At 47.5% G+C, this 21,714-nt stretch overlaps 1 protein-coding gene across 3 annotated transcripts in view; it reads left to right on the forward strand.

Annotated features, from left to right (window-relative positions):
• UAP1 (UDP-N-acetylglucosamine pyrophosphorylase 1) overlaps nucleotides 1-7,552 on the forward strand; it is a 28,657-nt gene extending 21,105 nt beyond the window's left edge. For all 3 annotated transcript variants that reach the window (XM_063940032.1, XM_063940034.1, XM_063940033.1), the window contains one exon: nucleotides 7,080-7,552. In XM_063940032.1, coding sequence (XP_063796102.1) covers nucleotides 7,080-7,178 — 99 coding nt within the window. In that variant the 3' untranslated portion in view covers nucleotides 7,179-7,552. The remainder of the gene's footprint in view (nucleotides 1-7,079) is intronic.
• The last annotated feature ends 14,162 nt before the right edge of the window (nucleotides 7,553-21,714 follow it).

Consider the following 21,714-nt stretch of genomic DNA (forward strand, 5'->3'; position numbering starts at 1 on the left):
TTGAGCCATCTGAGAGGCTCAGTTGTTTTCATACTGTCAAACTGGATATAGTATCACGAGTTGTACGGTGTGATTGGTGTGGCTGGTATGAGTCTTACCTGGGATTCAAAATCCTTCCTTATGTCAGCTCGTCCGGGCACAGTGTCCTAACTGAGGCTTGGAGGAGGGTCATAGTGGGAGGAGCCAGTGCACACCAGGTGGTCATAAATCTTTCTAGAGTGCCCAGCCTCCTTCGGAGCCCGCTATTCCCCATGGTCCTTTCGGAGTTCCCAGCATCCACTACGGACTACGAGAAATAGATTTACCGGTGAGTAAAATCTTATTTTCTGTCAAAGTTTGGCAAGTGACACATGGCGATGGTCTGTCTAATGGGCATGTTCTGGGAATGTTGCTGATAGTGGTTTTGTACAGGGATGCAGAATTGCTCACAGGAGGCTATATTCATACGGAGAATCTGCACCTGCCACACAGTACATCTGGTACAACCGATGGTATGTCTAATGATGCACCAAGCCGTATTTCGGCGCATATCCATCCCTAAACGTGGGCATCTCAGTCACTGATCATTCGGACACACGAGAATGGCTTTGTAGCAACCTCTGCGTATAGTCGCTGACATGCGACCATCGTAACTCAGGCACTGATGCGGCTGTATGCAACTCGGAAGCGGGCCGCAAGACTGTAGTATACCTTTGTGTGACAGACAGACTTGGGCTTCCATGAACGCTACTGCAGAATTTGCTTGTGGAATGCAAGCCTAATTTCCTGTATAATATATGCTATAGTGGCAAACACCGAACATTGGTCTATTCTACTTTTCTCTTACGTCCTAGAGGATGCTGGGGACTCCGTAAGGACCATGGGGTATAGACTGGCTCCGCAGGAGACATGGGCACTATAAAGAACTTTAGATGGGTGTGCACTGGCTACTCCCTCCTATGCCCCTCCTCCAGACCTCAGTTAGATCCTGTGCCCAGAGGAGACTGGGTGCACTACAGGGGAGCTCTCCTGAGTTTCTCTGAAAAATATTTGTTAGGTTTTTTATTTTCAGGGAGCACTGCTGGCAACAGGCTCCCTGCATCGTGGGACTGAGGGGAGAGAAGCAGACCTACTTAAATGATAGGCTCTGCTTCTTAGGCTACTGGACACCATTAGCTCCAGAGGGTCGGAACGCAGTTCTCACCCTCGCCGTTCGTCCCGGAGCCGCGCCGCCGTCCTCCTCACAGAGCCGGAAGATAGAAGCCGGGTGAGTATAAGAAGAAAGAAGACTTCAGATCTTCTGAGGTAATGCGCATTGCTAACACACACAGCGGGCACTGAATGGTGCAGGGCGCAGGGGTGGCGCCCTGGGCAGCAATAATAAACCTCTAGGGACAGGCTAACATGTATATAGGCTGCGGAGGCAGTATATTCTATAATCCCCCGCCAGTATTGGAAATTTGAGCGGGACCGAAGCCCGCCGCTGAGGGGGCGGAGCTTGATCCTCCAGCACTAACCAGCGCCATTTTCTCCACAGCACACTGCAGAGAAGCTGGCTCCCCGGACTCTCCCCTGCTGAACACTGTGACAGAGGGCAAAAAAAAAAGGGGGGGGGGGCACTTTTAATTGGCGCAGTGTGTGTGTGTGTGTGTGTATATATGTATGTGTGTGTGTATATGTGTGTGTATATATATGTGTGTGTGTATATATATATATATATATATATATATATATATATATATATATATATATATAAATTTTGTTTCCAGTGTCAGTTGGCGCTGGGTGTGTGCTGGTATACACTCTCTCTCTGTCTCTGCAAAGGGCCTTATTGGGGAACTGTCTCCATATAGATATATCCCTGAGTGTGTGGGGGAGTCGGTACGCGTGTGTCTGCATGTCTGAAGCGGAAGGCTCATTTAAGGAGGAGGTGGAGCAAATGATTGTGGTGTCTCCGTCGGCAACGCCGACACCTGATTGGTTGGATATGCTGAATGTTTTACATGCAAATGTGTCTTTATTACATCAGAGGTTGGACAAAGCAGAGTCCAGGGATAGAACAGGGAGTCAATCCATGGCTTTGACTGTGTCACAGGGCCCTTCAGGGTCTCAGAAACGTCCCCTGTCCCAAGTAGCAGACACTGATACCGACACGAATTCTGACTCCAGTGTCGACTACGATGATGCGAGGTTACACCCAAGGGTGGCCAAAAGTATTAATTATATGATTATTGCAATAAAGGATGTTTTACATATCACAGATGACCCCTCTGTCACTGACAAGAGGGTACACATGTTTAAGGAAAAGAAACCTGAGGTAACCTTTCCCTCATCTCATGAGCTGAACGCGTTATTTGAAAAGGCTTGGGAAACTCCAGACAAGAAACTGCAGATTCCCAAAAGAATTCTTATGGCGTATCCTTTCCCTGCGCAGGACAGGTTACGGTGGGAATCCTCACCCAGGGTGGACAAGGCGTTAACGCGCTTGTCCAAAAAGGTGGCGCTACAGTCTCCAGACAAGGCAGCCCTCAAGGATCCTGCTGATCGCAGACACTGGGGCTCCACTGAGGGAGTCTGCGCCGGTGGGGGCACGTCTTCGACTCTTCAGCCACGTCTGGGTTCAGTCAGACGTGGATCCTTGGGCAAGGGAAATTGTATCCCAGGGTTACAAGCTGGAATTCTAAGACTTTTCAAATCTGCTCTACCAGCTTCTCCCCCAGGGAGGGAGATAGTTTTAGCTGCAATTCAAAAACTGTGTCAACAACAAGTGGTTGTCGAGGTTCCCCTAGTTCAACAGGGGAAGGGGTACTATTCAACCCTATTTGTGGTCCCGAAACCGGATGGCTCGGTCAGACCCATTCTAAATTTAAAATCTGTAAACCTGTACTTGAAAAAGTTCAAATTCAAGATGGAATTGCTCCGGCCAGTTATCTCCAGCCTGGAAGGGGGGCAATTTATGGTGTCACTGGACATAAAGGACGCATACCTTCATGGCCCCATATATCCCCCTCATCAGGCGTACCTGAGATTCGCTGTACAGGACTGTCATTACCAGTTTCAGACGTTGCCGTTTGGGCTTTCCACGGCCCCAAGGATTTTCACCAAGGTAATGGCGGAAATGATGGTGCTCCTGCGCCGGCAGGGAGTCACAATTATCCCGTACTTGGACGATCTCCTGATAAAGGCGAGATCGAGAGATCAGTTGCTGAAAAGCGTGGCGCTCTCCCTGAGAGTGCTGCAGCAACATGGCTGGATTCTGAATTTACCAAAGTCACAGTTGGTTCCAACAACTCTGCTATCTTTCTTAGGCATGATTCTGGACACGGAACAAAAGAGGGTTTTTCTCCCAAAAGAAAAAGCCCAGGAACTCCAGAACATGGTCAGAGACCTGTTGAAACCGAAAAGAGTCAGTCCATCAATGAACTAGAGTACTGGGAAAAATGGTGGCGACCTACGAGGCCATCCCCTTCGGCAGGTTTCATGCGAGGACGTTTCAGTGGGACCTTCTGGACAAGTGGTCCGGGTCCCATCTTCAAATTCATCAGAAAATAAGCCTGTCCCCCAGGGCCAGGGTGTCTCTCTCTCTTGTGGTGGCTGCAGAGTGCTCACCTTCTAGAGAGTCGCAGGTTCGGCATTCAAGACTGGGTTCTGGTGATCACGGACGTGAGCCTCCGAGGATGGGGAGCAGTCACACAAGGAAGAAATTTTCAGGGGATATGGTCAAGCCAGGAGGCTTGTCTACACATCAACGTACTGGAATTGAGGGCCATATACAACGGCCTACGTCAAGCGGAGAATCTTCTTCGTGACCTTCAATCGGACAAAGTCACAGCCGTGGCTCATGTAAACCGCCAAGGCGGAACAAGGAGCAGAGTGGCAATGGCGGAAGACACCAGGATTCTGCGCTGGGCAGAAAATCACATAAGCGCTTTGGCAGCAGTCTTCATTCCGGGAGTGGACAACTGGGAAGCAGACTTCCTCAGCAGACACGATCTCCATCCAGGAGAGTGGGGACTTCATCAAGAAGTTTTTGCAGAGATAACAAGTCATTGGGGACTTCCTCAAATAGACATGATGGCGTCACGCCTCAACAAGAAGCTTCGGAGGTATTGTGCCAGGTCAAGGAACCCTCGGGCAGTAGCAGTGGACGCCCTGGTGACACCGTGGGTGTTTCAGTTGGTCTATGTGTTCCCTCCTCTTCCACTCATCTCAAAGATATTGAGAATCCTAAGACTAAAAAGGGTGCAGACAATACTCATTGTTCCAAATTGGCCTTGAAGGGCCTGGTATTCCGATCTTCAGGAAATGCTCGCAGAAGAACCGTGGCCTCTTCCTCTCAGAGGACCTGTTGCAACAGGGGCCCTGCGTGTTCCAAGACTTACCGTGGTTACGTTTGATGGCATGGCGGTTGAACACTGAATCCTAGCTGGGAAAGGCATTCCGGAAGAAGTCATCCCTACTCTGATAAAGGCTAGAAAGGAGGTGACGGCGAAACATTATCACCGTATCTGGAGAAAGTATGTATCTTGGTGTGAATCCAAGAATGCTCCTACTGAAGTTTTCCATCTGGGCCGTTTTCTCCACTTTCTACAGACAGGAGTCAATATGGGCCTAAAATTAGGCTCCATTAAGGTACAGATTTTGGCCCTATCAATTTTCTTTCAGAAGGAATTGGCTTCTCTCCCAGAAGTCCAGACTTTTTTAAAGGGAGTGTTGCACATACAGCCTCCTTTTGTGCCTCCAGTGGCACCATGGGAACTTAACGTGGTGTTACAGTTCCTAAAATCTCACTGGTTTGAACCTCTTCAAACGGTTGAATTAAAATTTCTCACTTGGAAGGTGGTCATGTTGTTGGCCTTGGCATCTGCAAGGCGGGTGTCTGAATTGGCAGCTTTGTCTCACAAAAGCCCCTATCTGATTTTCCATGTGGATAGAGCAGAATTAAGGACTTGTCCCCAATTTTTGCCTAAGGTAGTTTCATCATTTCATATGAACCAACCTATTGTGGTACCTGTGGCTACGAATGTCTTGGAGGATTCCAAGTCCATTGATGTAGTCAGGGCCTTAAAAATTTATGTAGCCAGGACGGCTCGGGTTAGGAAAACAGAGGCACGGTTTGTCCTGTATGCAGCCAACAAGGTTGGTGCTCCTTCTTCTAAGCAGACTATTGCTCGCTGGATCTGTAACACGATTCAGCAGGCTCATTCTACGGCTGGATTGCCGTTACCAAATTCGGTAAAGGCCCATTCCACTAGGAAGGTGGGCTCTTCTTGGGCGGCTGCCCGAGGCGTCTCGGCATTACAGCTTTGCCGAGCGGCGACTTGGTTGGGTTCAAACACTTTTGCTAAATTCTACAAGTTTGATACCTTGGCTGAGGAGGACCTCATGTTTGCTCAATCGGTGCTGCAGAGTCATCCGCACTCTCCCGCCCGGTCTGGAGCTTTGGTATAATCCCCATGGTCCTTACGGAGTCCCCAGCATCCTCTAGGACGTAAGAGAAAATAAGATTTTAAACCTACCGGTAAATCTTTTTCTCCTAGTCCTTAGAGGATGCAGGGTGCCCGTCCCAGTGCGGACACATTTCTGCAAGGCTTGTATATAGTTATTGCTTATATAAGGGTTATGTTACAGTTAAGATCAGTGTTTGGCTGATGCTGTTTTGTTCATACTGTTAACTGGTTGCGTATATTCCATGTTATACGGTGTGGATGGTGTGGGCTGGTATGAATCTTGCCCTTAGATTAACAAAAATCCTTTCCTCGTACTGTCCGTCTCCTCTGGGCACAGTTTCTCTAACTGAGGTCTGGAGGAGGGGCATAGAGGGAGGATCCAGTGCACACCCATCTAAAGTTCTTTATAGTGCCCATGTCTCCTGCGGAGCCCGTATATACCCCATGGTCCTTACGGAGTCCCCAGCATCCTCTACGGACTAGGAGAAAAAGATTTACCGGTAGGTTTAAAATCTTATTTTAAATCGTAAAATGGTTTAAATTTTAACTAGTGTATTTATGGTGTGTGTGTTGAACGATATTTGTCCATACAGTGCCCCATTGTAAAGTGAGGTACTGATGGGTCCTACATATCCCACTCTGACACCAGGGGGTATATTTACAAAAGAGCGGGTTTTTAGAGTGGAGATGTTGTCCATAGCAACCAATCAGAATCTAGATATTCTCTTCTAGAAGGTGATAGATAAATGATAAGTAGACTATGATTGTTTTGCTTTTGGCAACATCTCCACTTCTAAAAACCTGCACCTTAGTAAATATACCCACAGGTGTGCAGCCCCATTTCATTCAGGTTTCTCACAATGGGGCCGATTCGGAGTTGCATGAAAGTCCCTCGCGCTGCCATAGCTTTTTAAGGAACTAAGCGCCTGATTCTTATTTGCAAGCAAAGCACACAAAAAATGGGCAAAACCATGTTGCACTGCAGATGGGGCAGATGTAGCGTGCAGAGAGATTTAGATTTGTGTGGAGTGTGTACAAACTGAAATCTAAACTGCAGTGTAAAAATAAAGCAGCCAGTATTTACCCTGCACAGAAACAAAATAAATGTATTTGCTCCCCTTGCATGGCAACATGGTTTGATCCAGACACTAAGTTACTTTCTTTTTTTTTTTTTTTTCTTTACTTGCCAATCTGAAGCAGGCCCTAAATGTGGATATTTGCCTGTATGTTGTACTTATGCATGCAGCCACACTGCTCCAGTCCTGTATACCTAGTGCAAGAGATCAATCTGAAATCAGATTGATTGTTGTACGCACAACTTGGCATATCCCGCAAATTCAATGACATGCTTTCATTTAAATTGGGTCTATATGCAGATACCCTGTTATCAGACCGTTATGATTATTCAACAGCAAATGGAGATGTAACGGAGTTGTGTATGACTTGGCATCGCTCCATAGATGCATGCGCACAGCTAAGTACTGTAGCATGCATAGCGCTGGAAATAAAATGTGATCCTTCCCCATAATGAATTTGTAAGCAACTCTGTGCTGTTCCTGATGTCTCCATTTTTAGTTGGGAGCATAATAATGGCTATATTGCCTTTTGATCAATACTTGACAAGTCATTTTGTTTCCTTCTCTTGTTCAGGGACTGGAGCTTTACATCCGAAATCAGGAGTTCCATTCTCCACTTACAATAGATGAAAACGGCGTTCACCAGTCCATGAAGAACGGCATCTCTCTCTAGAAGCTGCTACGAACAGAAGTCTCATGTACAGTTGGCCTCATATTTATGGTGGGGGACTATGTGGATTTCAATGGTACTTGTTAAAATACGAATCACATGGGTCTTCCCGCTCCATCTCTGCCAGTACAGGACTGAACATTTTAGCTTTACATTTTAAATGCCAAATGTATAATAAATGAGAATACTGTATTTATAGCAGACTCTATATGAAGGTAAATATTAACTATTTTTTAAATTTGTACATAGCTCTTGTACGTTTTATTTTAATGGTACGGTACAAGCTTTTACTCTGTCTTTATTTTATTTTGTGTATTTAATTGAGAGGAATTTTTCTTTCCCCCAAAATAAAATAAACTTTTGAAGTTGAAGAGTGATTGGAAAGGTCCTTTGCGGAATGTGAGCATTTACGTTGTAGCTAATTCTAAAAATAAATTATTATACAGTGATGGACAAAATTGCGGACACTTTTTGAAATGTGAATGTTTTTCAACTTCAAATGTTTATAAAAACTGTTACACTTCATGCAGTGCAATGATTAAAATATCAAATGAAAGGAAATTTAATGCTGAATTCAACACAATAAACAGAGGTGAAATATTTGCATTATAAGAGAAGTTATGCATTAAAACCACTTAGGTGAAAATCCCTGTGTACTTATGTCACTGTCCTATCAGTATTTTGTTGGGTATCCTTTATTTTTCAAGACCGCAGCACATTAACGTGGCATTGAGCCAACCAATGTTTGATATATGAATCATTGCACTGCGTGAAGTGAAAGTTTTTATAAGCATTCAAAGTTGAAAAATATTAATTTCAAAAAGGGTCCGCAATTTTGCCCACCACTGTATATACTAACATATTGAAACCAGTTCAACAGTCAATAGAAAGTCTTTAAAATCCCTTGGTTACCATTTCTGCATTGGCGAGGTCCTTGGTGAAATTGTCCCTTCAATGGAAAGTCTGCCCCCTGCTGCTATATTCAAGTGATGCAATGGTCTCTCGATAGAGCGTCCCCTTCTGCATCCGCAGCGTCCAGATCTCCTCATTCAGGGCCCCTGTGTATATCCGGACTTAGCCCAATTGGCTTTGACGGCGTGTTCTCTTGAAGCTTCCGTCTTAAGGGCCAAAGGATTTCCTGAGGCGGTCATCCAAACCATGTTGAAGGCCCGGAAACCGGCTTCTGCTCTGATTTACCATAGGGTCTGGAATTCTTACTTTGCTTGGTGCGCATCTAACAATCATGACGCTTACAAGTTTAGTACGGCCAAACTTTTGGCCTTTCTACAACAGGGCCTGTACTTGGGCCTTCGTCTGGCCCCCATCAAGGTTCATATTTCTGCCTTGTTGTGTTTGGTTCCAGAGAAAAATTGCAACTTTAACTGATGTTCATACATTTACCCAGGGTGTGTTGCGGATTCACCCTACTTACGTCCCGCTGGTGGCCCCTTGGGACTTGTTGGTGGTTCTGGAGGCGTTGCAAGGGTCTCCGTTTGAGCCTCTTGAATCGGCAGACCTTAAATGGCTTTCTCTTAAGGTGTTTCTGCTGGCTATTGCCTCTGCCAGAAGGGTGTCTGATTTGGGTGCTTTGTCCTGTAAGTCACCATATCTGACACTTTCTCCTGTCGTGAGAATGTGAGGTTTGTGGCTACTAACAGCTGTCTCTTTTGCCTGCTACTGCATTGGACTGGTTAACAAAAACGGAGCTCCTGTGCACGGAGGCGGGGTTAGAGAGGAGGCGGTGCTATGCATTCTGGGAACAGTCAAAGCTTTGAGCCTGTTGGTGCCTCGGATCAAGATCCTACTCTACACCCTCAATGTCATTCCCTGTGGAGCCCAGTGTACCTCGCAGAAAGATTTAACAACGGTAAGTTCTTACCATAAATCTCGTTTTTTTTTGGTCGATGTTGGGCTGGTTGATTTGTGTTTCAGGGTCTAAATCACACATTTACCAACAGATGACTTTTTACATTGTTTATATAATAAAAAAAAATAAATCCATCATCTGTTGGTAAATGTGTGATTTAGTGTGTAAAAGTTTGCAAACGCGTGTATATACACACAGGTGCGGTACCCATCGGATTTCCTGGATGGCAGTTGGTGATAATTCTACTGTTGATGAGATCTGTCCTTATCTTCCACGTCATGATTTTCACACAAAGGTAAAGGCAGTGGGAAGTGTCGGGATCGTGGTGTCATCGCACCAGTGCCGGTGATTAGAACAGCTACTGCTACCAGTTCAGTTACTGGACAAAGGGAGTTCAGCCGTCATTGTTGATGCCATATCTATCCCTCCTCTGGTGATCTCTGCGTCCTCTTTGGTCACAGCAGCTGATGGATATGGTGGACTGTCTTGGCAATTCCAAGCTGGTGGATAACCACAAGCGTACCTGTGCAGAATGAAGGCAAAATCCCTTTTTCTAGGGCCAGAATGGGAAAGCAGACTAGGTAAAATAAATGGGGACACTTATTGACAGCGGATGCCTGTCTTTTAGATGTATGCAGTGACTGGGTAATGTCAGCACCTTCTATTGTCTCGACTCTTTCCAACTATACTATATCAGTGGTTGCTACGCAGAAAGGTCAGTTGCCACAGACTTCTTCATTATTTGTGGCACATAATGTTGCTGTCTTACAATAACATACCACCAGCTGCAGTTGCAGCCTTATGTATCAAATGTTTCCCACAACTCTTAGATTGTAAGCTTATTTGGCTAGGGCTATCGTTGCCTTATGTGTTGTGTCACTGTATGTAATGTTTGTCATAATCCTCTCTATGTAGACTGATACATAATATGTCAGTACTTTATCTTTTATAAATAAAAGCTGATGATGTCGCTGATAAAAAGAATGGGTGTCGGGTATTTGTGAGTGGCATAAATAAATAAATGTCTCCTACGTCCTAGAAGATGCTGCGGACACTTCAAGAACCATGGGGTATAGACGGGATCCGCAGGAGACATGGGCACTTTAAGACTTTAAAAGGGGTGTGAACTGGCTCCTCCCTCTATGCCCCTCCTCCAGACTCCAGTTTAGAATCGGTGCCCAGTGAGACTGGATGCACACTGAGGAGCTCTCCTGAGGAGCTCTGAAAAAGACTTTTGTTAGGTTTATTATTTTCAGGGAGACCTGCTGGCAACAGGCTCCCTGCTTCGTGGGACTGAGGGGAGAGAAGCAGACCTACTAATGTGAGTTTCAAGGCTCTGCTTCTTTGGCTACAGGACACCATTAGCTCCTGAGGGTCTGAACGCTAGGTACACCTAGATGCTCGTTCCCAGAGCCTGCCGTCACCCCCCTTGCAGAGCCAGAAGTCCGAAGACAGGTGAGGTGAGAAGAGAGATGTAGTGCTCCCACACACAGCGGCACTACAGGGCGTGGGGGGGGGGGGGGGGGCAGACAGACACCCTGGGCAGCATTAAAAACCTCATATAAGACTGGCAAGGTGGTTTTTAAGTGCCAAGGCACTAAATCCGAACCCCCGCCAGTATAAATATTTTAAAAAATAGCGGGGCTGAAGCGTGCCATTAAGGGGGCGGGGCTTAGCCCTCACAGCTCTCATCAGCGCCATTTTCTCTTCACAGAGCTGCAGAGACACTGGTCCTTCCTCTACACTGCTGTATCAAGTAACAGGGTGCAAAGCAGGGGGTGGGCGCAGTTATTTTGGTGCTATATATGTATTTATAAAAGCGCTAACAGGTCTGAGGCTTTGTATAAGGGTTTCAGAACCGGGATAAGCGCTGGGTTGTGAGCTAGCAAACTCCCTCTGTGTTTCTCTGACAGGCTTTACTGTGGGTCTGTCCCCTATATGCCCAGTGTGGGTGTCGGTACACTTGTGTCGGCATGTCTGAGTGTTCTTCTCAGGAGGAGGCATGATTAGGGACAAACTGCTGTGGGAGTTACCATGTCGGCACCACCGACTCCTGATTGGGTAAATGTTTTGAGTGCTTTGAATGCAAATATGGCTCTATTAAATAAGAGATTGGATAAATCTGAGTCTCAGAACCAGGCATGGAAAAAATCCGTGGAGGATGTTTTGTCACAGGTCCAGACCCCCTTGGGGTCACAAAAGCGTTCATTTACCCAGATAGCAGATACAGATACCGACACGGACTCTGACTCCAGTGTCGACTATAATGATGCCAGATTAAATCCTAAACTGGCTAAGAGCATTTAGTACATGATTGTGGCGATAAAAGACGTGTTAAGTATCACGGAGGATCCTGCTGTTCCTGATACAAGGGTCTGTATGTATAAAGGAAACAAACCTGAGGTAACGTTTCCTCCCTCTCATGAACTGAACTTTCTTTTTGAAAAGGTTTGGGAAAATCCTGACAAGAAGTTTCAAATTCCCAAGAGAATTCCGGTGGCATATCCGTTCCCCTCTGGGGATAGGGAAAAGTGGGAGTCACCCCCCACTGTAGACAAGGCTCTGTCACGACTGTCCAAAAAGGTGGCGCTTCCGTCCCCTGACACGGCAGCCCTAAAGGAACCTGCGGATCGTAAGCAGGAAAATACATTGAAATCCATTTATGTCACTACAGGTACGCTGCTCAGACCTGCCGTTGCTTCGGCATGGGTGAGTAGCGCTATTAAAAAGTGGGCAGATAACTTGTCATCTGAGATAGATACCCTGGATAGGGATAGCTTTGACACTGGGTTATATCAAGGACGCTGCAGCCTACCTAAAGGAAGCTGCGAGAGACATTGGCCTTTAGGGATCAAGGGCCAATGCCATGGCAGTCTCTGCTAGAAGAGCATTGTGGATTCATCAATGGAATGCTGATGCTGACTCTAAGAAGGCTATGGAGTATCTGCCGTATAAAGGTGGTGTCTTGTTTGGTGACTGCCTCGCTGACCTGGTATCTACGGCTACCGCGGGTAAGTCATAATTTTTACCTTTTGTTCCTGCAGAACAAAAGAAAATGCACCACTATCAGATGCAGTCCTTTCGGCTTAATAAATACAAAAAAGGACTAGGGTCTTCCTTCCTTGCTTCAAGAGGAAAGGGAAAAAGGTCACCAGCTGTGGCAGTTTCCCAAGAGCAGAAGTCCTCTCCGGCTTCTGCCAGATCCACCGTATGACGCTGGGACTCCTCTGCGGGAGTCCGCACCGGTGGGGGCACGTTTCCAACTCTTCAGTTAGTTCTGTGTTCATTCGGCCCTAGACCCATGGGTGTTAGAAATAGTGTCCCAAGGGTACAAACTGGAGTTTCAAGACTTTTCCCCTCGGCGATTTTTCAAATCAGCCTTACCAGCTTCTCTTCCGGACAGGGAGGTAGTATGCGATGCGATACAAAAGCTGTGTCAAAATCAAGTCATTGGCAAGGTGCCCCTGTCACAACAGTGAAAAGGTTTTTACTCAAGCCTCTTTGTGGTCCCGAAGCCAGGAGGCTCGGTCAGGCCAATTCTGAACCTAAAATCCCTCAATTTCTATCTGAGAAAATTCAAATTCAAGATGGAATCTCTCCGAGCAGTGATCTCCAGTCTGGAGAAAGGGGATTTTATGGTGTCGGTCGACATAAAGGATGCCTACTTACACGTCCCCATATATCCTCCGCATCAGGCTTACCCGAGGTTTGCGATTCAGGATTGTCATTACCAATTTCAGACGTTGCCGTTTGGTGAAAACCCTCGGAGCCGTGGATAGACCAAAGTTATGGCGGAAATGATGGTTCTCCTGCGCAAGCAAGGAGTCACAATTATCCCATACTTGGACAATCTCCTGATAAAGGCGAGATCCAGGGACCGATTACTGCAGAGCATTACGATTTCCCTGACAGTTCTGCAACAACATGGTTGGCTCCTGAACTTGCCAAAGTCACAGTTGAGTCCGACGAAACGACTGTCGTTTTTGGGAATGATTCTGGACACCGAATTACAGAGTTTTTCTTCCAGAAGAGAAGGCTCTGGAAATTCAGAGTCTGGTCAAACAAATTCTGAAGCCAGCGAGAGTGTCAATCCATCAATGTACTTGATTGCTGGGGAAGATGGTGGCGGCCTACGAGGCCATTCAGTTTGGCAGGTTCCATGCCAGAGTGTTTCAGTGGGATCTGTTGGACAAGTGATCCGGATCCCATCTGCACATGCACCGACAGATAATCCTGTCTTCCAAGACCAGAATCTCACTCCTGTGGTGGCTGCACAGCTCTCACCTCCTAGGGGGACGCAGGTTCGGGATCCTGGTGACCACGGATGTGAGTCTCCGAGGCTGGGGTGCAGTCACACAGGGGGGAAATTTCCAGGGAGAATGGTCAAGCCAGGAAGCTGGTCTACACATAAACATTCTGGAATTAAGGGCCATTTACAATGGCCTTCCACAAGCGGAACATCTTCTTTGCGATCTGCCTGTCTTGATTCAGTCGGACAACATAACAGTAGTGGCGTACATAAACCGCCAGGGCGGAACGAAGAGCAGAGCGGCAATGGCAGAGGCCACAAAAGTTTTCCGCTGGGTGGAAAGACATGTAAGCGCTCTGTCAGCGGTCTTCATTCCAGGTGTGGACAACTGGGAAGCAGACTTCCTCAGCAGACACGATCTCCTTCCAGGAGAGTGGGGTCTTCATCAAGAGGTCTTAGCAGAAGTGACAAGACGTTGGGGAATTCCTCAATTGACATGATGGCGTCTCGCATCAACAAGAAACTTCCGAGATATTGTTCCAGGTCGAGGGACCCTCAAGCAATAGCGGTGGACGCCCCAGTGACACCATGGGTGTTTCAGTCAGTATATGTGTTCCTTCCGATTCCACTCATTCCAAAAGTGATAAAGATCATAAGAAGAACAAGGGTTCATGCAATCCTCATTGTTCCAGACTGGCCAAGGAGGGCCTGGTATCCAGATCTTCAGGAATTGCTCATAGGAGATCCCTGGCCTCTTCCTCTACGAGAAAATATTTTACAGCAGGGGCCGTGCGTGTACCAAGACTTACCGTGGCTTCGTTTGACGGCTTGGAGGTTGTACGCTGGATCCTAGCCCAAAAGGGTATTCCCAGTGAAGTCATTCCCACACTTCTTCAGGCTAGAAAAGAAGTAACGGCGAAACATTATCACCGTATTTGGAGAAAATATGTGTCTTGGTGTGAATCCAAGAAAGCTCCTACGGAAGAATTTCAGCTGGGCCGTTTTCTCCATTTTCTGCAAGCAGGTGTGGATGCGGGCCTAAAGATAGGCTCAATTTAAAGTACAAATTTCGGCCTTGTCAATTTTCTTTAAAAAAAATTGGCCTCCCTTCCGGAAGTTCAGACTTTCGTGAAAGGCGTGCTGCACATCCAACCTCCCTTTGTGCCCCCGGTGGCACCATGGGATCTTAACGTGGTGTTGCAGTTCCTGCAATCTCATTGGTTTGAACCTTTACGTAAGGTAGAGTTGAAATTCGTCACTTGGAAAGTGATCATGCTGTTGGCCTTGGCCTCTGCAAGGCGGGTGCCTGAATTGGCGGCTTTGTCTCACGAGCCCCTATTTGATCTTCCATGAAGATAGAGCGGAGTTGAGAACTCGTCAGCAATTTCTGCCAAAAGTGGTGTCATCGTTTCACATGAACCAACCTATTGTGGTGCCAGTGGCTACTGACGCCTTAGCGGAATCGAAGTCTCTAGATGTGGTCAGAGCTTTGAAAATTTATGTAGCCAGAACGGCTCGGCTTAGGAAAACGGAGGCTCTGTTTGTCCTGTATGATCCCAACAAGATTGGGGCTCCTGCTTCCAAGCAGACTATTGCACGCTGGATCTGTAATACGGTTCAGCAAGCTCATTCAACGGCTGGATTGCCGTTACCGAAATCGGTGAAGGCCCATTCTACCAGAAAGGTTGGCTCATCCTGGGTAGCTGCCCGGTGGGGTCTCGGCGTTACAGCTTTGCCGAGCAGCTACTTGGTCGGGTTCAAACACTTTTGCAAAGTTTTACAAGTTTGTTACCCTGGCTAAGGAGGACCTCTTGTTTGGTCAAGCGGTGCTGCAGAGTCATCCGCACTCTCCCGCCCGTCCTTGAGCTTTGGTATAAACCCCATGGTTCTTGAAGTGTCCCCAGCATCCTCTAGGACGTAGGAGAAAATAGGATTTTAATACCTACCGGTAAATCCTTTTCTCTTAGTCCGTAGAGGATGCTGGGCGCGCGTCCCAGTGTGTACTGTATCTGCAGATATTGGTTATGGTTACACACGTGTTGTGTTGCGTTTATAGTCAGCCTGTTGCTGTCGTTATTCATGCCGTTGCATGCGTTGGGTTGAATGCCATGTTGTACGGCATGCTTGAGGTGTGAGCTGGTATGTATCTCACCTTAGTTTAAATCAAATTAAATACTTTTTCCTCGAAATGTCCGTCTCCCTGGGCACAGTTCCTATAACTGGAGTCTGGAGGAGGGGCATAGAGGGAGGAGCCAGTTCACACCCCTATTAAAGTCTTAAAGTGCCCATGTCTCCTACGGATCCCGTCTATACCCCATCCTCTACGGACTAAGAGAAAAGAATTTACCGGTAGGTATTAAAATCCTATTTTCTCTTACGTCCTAGAGGATGCTGGGGTCCACATTAGTACCATGGGGTATAGACGGGTCCACCTGGAGCCATTGGCACTTTAAGAGTTTGAGAGTGGGCTGGCTCCTCCCTCTATGCCCCTCCTACCAGACTTAGTTTAGAAAATGTGCCCGGAGGTCACAACTAGGGGAGCTCTCCTGAGTTTTCCTAGAAAAAGTTATTTTTTAGAGTTTTACAGGGAGGCTGCTGGCACCAGCCTTCCTGCAGCGAGGGACTGAGGGGGGGAGCAGTGTCCACCCTGCGGGGCCTGAGCCACTGTCTGGATACTGAGCTCCAGAGGGGTCTGATCGTTCTCCGCCACAGGGGACCGCTCGACCCAGCAGCATGCCGCCACCCCCTTGCAGAGCTGAAGAATCGGTGGCGAGAGTAAATCTGCAACCCAGGTATTACAGAGCTCTATGGCAGTATGGCCGGTTTCTGGTACCTCGGGATGCTCCACTATATACCCCCATAAGCGTGCGCTTGTGCATGTCACACAAGATGACACTGATACCGATTCTGACACCACAGACTGTGACTGTGCTGGGGATGTGTTGCGGGGGGGTCTAGTATTGTATGCCGGCAGCTGGGCTCCCGGCAACCAGCATACTGAAAGCGTGGCGAGCGCAAATGAGCCCCTTGCGGGCTCACTGCGCTCACCACGCTGCGGGCACGCTACGCTATTTATTCTCCCTTCAGGGGGGTCGTGGACCGGGATCCCGACAGCTGACAACCTGAAGACCACCCGTTGCGGGGGTCCGCATCTCTTGCAAAAGGGGTGCAATTGAGTGTTAATGATGCCACACCCGAGCAGAGTGAGGAGGCCTTTTTCACTGAAAATAAAAAAGCCTCGCTAACCTTCCCTGCGTCAAAGGAATTGAATGCTATATTTGAGAAAGCATGGGAAAACCCTGAGAAAATTCCAGGTACCTAAAAGGGTACAGGTGGCGTTTCCTTTCCCTGAGGAAGAAAGGAAGAAATGGGAAAACCCGCCGATTGTTGACGCATCAAAGAAGGTGGTTTTGCCTGTTCCAGGATCTACCACCTTAAAGGAGGTGGCTGATAAAAAAAAATTGATAACACACTTAAATCAATGTACACTGCTTCAGGGGCCATATTACGTTCCACTATTGCTAGTACATGGATTGCAAAGGCTATAGTAAAGTGGTCGGCTACCTTACTTGAGATACGATGGATAGGGATGATGTTGCATTATATTTACGAAACCTACATGATTCAGCGGGTTTTATGATAGAATCCATGAAAGACCTGGGTTCCATGGCTGCGGGAATCTCTTCCATGTCTGTTTCAGCTCGTCGGGGACTGTGGCTGCGCCAGTGGTCGGCCGACATGGAATCCAGAAAAATTGTGGAGTCCCTACCCTATACTGGTCAGGCTCTCTTTGGGGAAGCTCTAGACGCGTGGATATCCACTGCTACAGCGGGTAAGTCTCCGTTTCTTCCCTCAGCAGCACCTGCTCCGAAGAAATCCTTCTCTTCATCTGCAACACAGTCCTTTCGGCCTAACAAGCCTAGAAAGGCCAGATCGTCAAATACCTTCTTTAGGGGAGGTCGAGTCAAGTCCAAGAAACCTGCCGCTTCAGGTTCCCAGGAACAAAAGCCTGCTTCAGGTACGCCAAAGTCCTCCGCATGACAGTGGACCGTGCGCCTGGAGGTGGGGCCGGTGGGAGCGAGACTCAGACACTTCAGTCACATCTGGGTATAGTCTGGCCTGGATCCCTGGGGGATAGATATAGTATCCCAGGGATACAGGCTGGAATTTCAAAGTCTCCATCGTTTTTTCAAATCAGGCTTACCAACTCTGTTGGCAGATAGCACTATTCTACAAGAAGCTGTCCAAAAGCTGGTGGAGGCACAGGTCATTGTGCCAGTTCCTCCTCCTGCGCAGGCCACAGTATACTCTTCGGACCTTTTTGTGGTACCGAAACCGGATGGTTCGGTCAGGCCCATTCGGAACCTAAAATCATTGAACCCCTTTCTAAAGGAGTTCTAGTTCAAGATGGAGTCTCTCAGGGTGGTGATATCGGGTCTGGAAGAGGGGGAATTCCAGGTGTCCCTGGATATCAAGGATGCGTACCTCCACATTCCAATCTGGCTGCCGCATCAGGCTCATCTCATTGCTGGACTGTCATTTCCAGTTCCAGGCCCTGCCATTCGGCCTCTCCACAACACCAAGGGTGTTTACCAAGGTGATGGCAGAAATTATGGTTCTCCTCCGCAAACAAGGGGTGAACATCATTCCATATCTGGACGATCTGCTGATAAAGGCATCGTCCAAGGAGAAGCTGCTGCAGTCAATTGTTCTCACAACACGTCTCCTCAAGAGTCATGGTTGGATTCTGAACCTTCCAAAGTCACTTTTGGAACCAACCCAGAGGTTGTCCTTTTTGGGAATGATCCTGGACACAAGTGCAAAAGGTGTTTTTTCTGCAGGAAAAGGCGTTGGTGATACAAATGATGGTCCGGGATGTCCTGAAGCCAGCCCGGGTGTCGGTTCATCAATGCATTCGCCTGTTGGGAAAGATGGTGGCCTCTTACGAGGCTCTCCAGTAGGGGAGGTTCCACGCTCGGACCTTCCTACTGGATCTCCTGGACAAGTGGTCGGGATCTCATCTCTACATGCACCAGAGAATTTGTCTATTGCCGAGGGCCAGGATTTCGCTTCTCTGGCGGTTACAATTACCTCACCTTCTGGAACGCTGCAGGTTCGGGATTCAGGAATGGGTCCTTCTAACCATGGATGCGAGCCTTCGGGGCTGGGGAGCAGTCACTCAAGGAGTAACCTTCCAAGGACGGTGGTCAAGCCTGGAAGCCGGCCTACCCATCAACATCCTGGAACTAAGAGCCGTCTACAATGGTCTTCTTCAGGCGGCCCCACTTCTAAGAAATCAGGCCATTCAAGTGCCGTCGGACAACGTAACAACAGTGGCTTACATAAACAGACAGGGCGGAACGAAGAGCAGAGCGGCAACGTCAGAGGTGACGAGAATACTCCTCTGGACAGAAAAACATGCGTTGGCGCTGTCAGCCATCTTCATTCCGGGAGTAGTACCCCAAATAGACATGGCTTAGTTTTCCTGCAAACATTATTTGGTTCAGTACAACTTAGTTTTAGTTGAGTACTGCATTGTTACTTGGTAAGTAATGTTTCAGCAGTTGCTGAGTGTTCAAGCTAAGTTAGCTTGACGTGCCTTGTATGTGTGAGCTGGTATGAATCTCGCCACTATCTGTGTATAATCCTTCTCTCGAAGATGTCCGTCTCCTCGGGCACAATTCCTAGACTGAGTCTGGTAGGAGGGGCATAGAGGGAGGAGCCAGCCCACATTCTCAAACTCTTAAAGTGCCAATGGCTCCTGGTGGACCCATCTATACCCCATGGTAGTAATGTGTACCCCAGCATCCTCTACGGACTACGAGAAAAGGATTTACCGGTAGGTAACTAAAATCCTATTTTTAGCGTGTTATGATTAGTCTTTTGACTGTACTAATACATGACTGCAGAAATAACATTGATGCTAGTACAAATCACCTCACCAGACTTGAGTTGGCATTGTCTGACTGTCCCTCTAACAACTATGTTGTACATTGCTGATTCACTGCTCTGTGCCTGTAAATGAACCGGCCATATTAAAGCTAGATAATGCCTGGTCTTGCAGATTTCTTGGATTCCCGCTATCTTACATTTTCTCAACTGCAAACAGAGCACAGAACATTACAGCCCTGGATCTTCTCGGCTTCCTCTTGAGCAGATACCCATGCTCTTGATAATCCACTTGCCTATTCTGTAGATTAATCAGTGCCGACTACCTCAATCACATACTCCAGTCCCTGGATTGTAGAATGTGCAACTCCTCCCACCTCAGACACATTCCTCTGCAGGACACACTGTATGCAAATGCCTTTTTACTTCCCTTATGTGCTACTGCAATCTGCCTCTCTGCAGACAATGTACAGAATGCCTCACACCCAGTCTGCCTCTCCCTGCTCCTCCCAACAATATACAGATAGTCACATACACATCTCTCTCCCCGAACCCTACCCCCCACCTCTTCTCCTTCACGTGGGACAGCAGTAGAACGGATCCCGATACTGTCAGCTGCACCCACCCCTCTACTATAGGAATGGCTCCGCTAGCCACACTGCTCCAACAGTGACCCCTCCTCTAATGTCTGCTGAGGGGCTTTTTTTTTGCCTTGGGGACTCCTCTTCCCCTCTTAACAATAAAGCTTTGGGAAACTACTCTTCCCTGTCTCTGCAATGCCTCTGCTGTTCTTACCTACTCATGGGTGCTGCATGATGGGAGACCTCACTGGGTTGCTCACACTGCAGGCTTACAGATATTTCTCTGTTCTCTCTCCAGAAGTCTCTATTCCTTGGACCTTAGGTGAGCATCATGGCAGAACACCCTTCTACCATGCTTTACAGCTCCAAGATGACTCTCCCAAAAGCAGAAATACCTGTCCCCTTTAAAGACTAGGTTTCACTCTGCCTCTAGGTCAGTGGTTCTCAAACTCTGTTATCAAGGATCCCCAAGAGTTCATGTTTTCCATGTCACATAGCAGGTGCACAGGTGTATTCATTACTCACTGAAACATTATAAAAGAGCCACAGGTGGAGCTATTTATTTCACTTGTGATTCTCTGATGAGACCTGGAAAGTGTGAGCTGTTGGGGGTTCTTGAGGACCAAGTTTGGGAACCACTGATGTAGATCCTCATCTGCATGGCCATGCCCCCTTTTCCTGCAAAACCTTCTCAGGTACTCAAACAAGCAGTATATGCAATAGGCAGCTGTATTTAACAGTGATGTTATTCTATTACCATCTCCTAGAGGGTGTTACAGTATTAACAAATGTAAGAGGATTTCTGTGTAGCCTACAAGACCCTTTAATAACTTTGAGTAACATAATCATAACTAGTGCCTACAATCCTAGAAGTGAGTGCAGTGTGAAAGCAGACTACAGATGGAGCCGCTCTTATCTATAGCAGCTCCATGGCAAACGTGCACTCCCGGCGTGACTAGGCGATCCGTCTGCCTAGTCATTGCGGGAGTGCACAGAGACTATTCCCATTCTGAGCGTCTCTGTTTGGGCGTGCGAGCCCTCTTGGACGGAGACGCTCTCCGTTTAAGTGAATAGGGTGCGTCTCTGTCAAGGGCGCGCCCGACCAGATGGAGATGCTTACAGTGTCCGGACGCGCCTAGTCACAGGCTGAGCCACGATTAGCGTCGCTCCATCTGTAGCATTACAATATAATTTTATAATTATAAAGACTGTAATCTTCTCTTATTTGCCATTCCTTTTGCCCACCTAACCCCACTTTAATCTAAATGCTGCCCCATGTATAGCCGTACACTGGCTGCCTGGGTGGTCTTCAGTATGCCGGCTGTCGGGATCCCGGCGCACAGTATACCGGCGCCGGAATCCCGACAGCTGGCATACCGACGCTTATTCTCCCTCGTGGGGTCCACGACCCACCTGGAGGGAGAATAAAATAGCGTGCCACCGTGCCCCCAGCGTGGCGAGCGCAGCGAGCCGGCAAGGGGCTCATTTACGCTCGCCACACTATCAGTAAGCCGGCGGTCGGGCTCCCGGCGCCGGTATGCTGCTCGCCGGGAGCCCGACCGCCGGCATACCATACCACACCCGGCTGCCCATATACTCAATTACTATTTCTTCTCTTTACCTACATACCACGTAACAAACCTTCATACATCTTAAAATACTCTCCTTTATGCAGTGGCGGCTTTTTCATTAGGCACTTAAGGCACATGATTGGGGGCGGTACCATTAACTGCAAAATATTTCCAGTGTACTGTACCATATGCCATCTTGAATGGAGTGTAAATGGGTAGGACATGTACATATTGCCCGTGTAAGCTGTCCTACTTAGTAAATATGTATATACATAATTAAAAAATTAAAATCATAGTTGCTGGATTTTTAATTATAAAATTAAATCGCCTATTATCAAATAAGGGCTTATAATAAATCAATAAAAATAATAAAATTAGGAAG

This window comes from Pseudophryne corroboree, chromosome 9, assembly GCF_028390025.1.
Source record: "Pseudophryne corroboree isolate aPseCor3 chromosome 9, aPseCor3.hap2, whole genome shotgun sequence".
NCBI classification, from domain to species: domain Eukaryota; kingdom Metazoa; phylum Chordata; class Amphibia; order Anura; family Myobatrachidae; genus Pseudophryne; species Pseudophryne corroboree.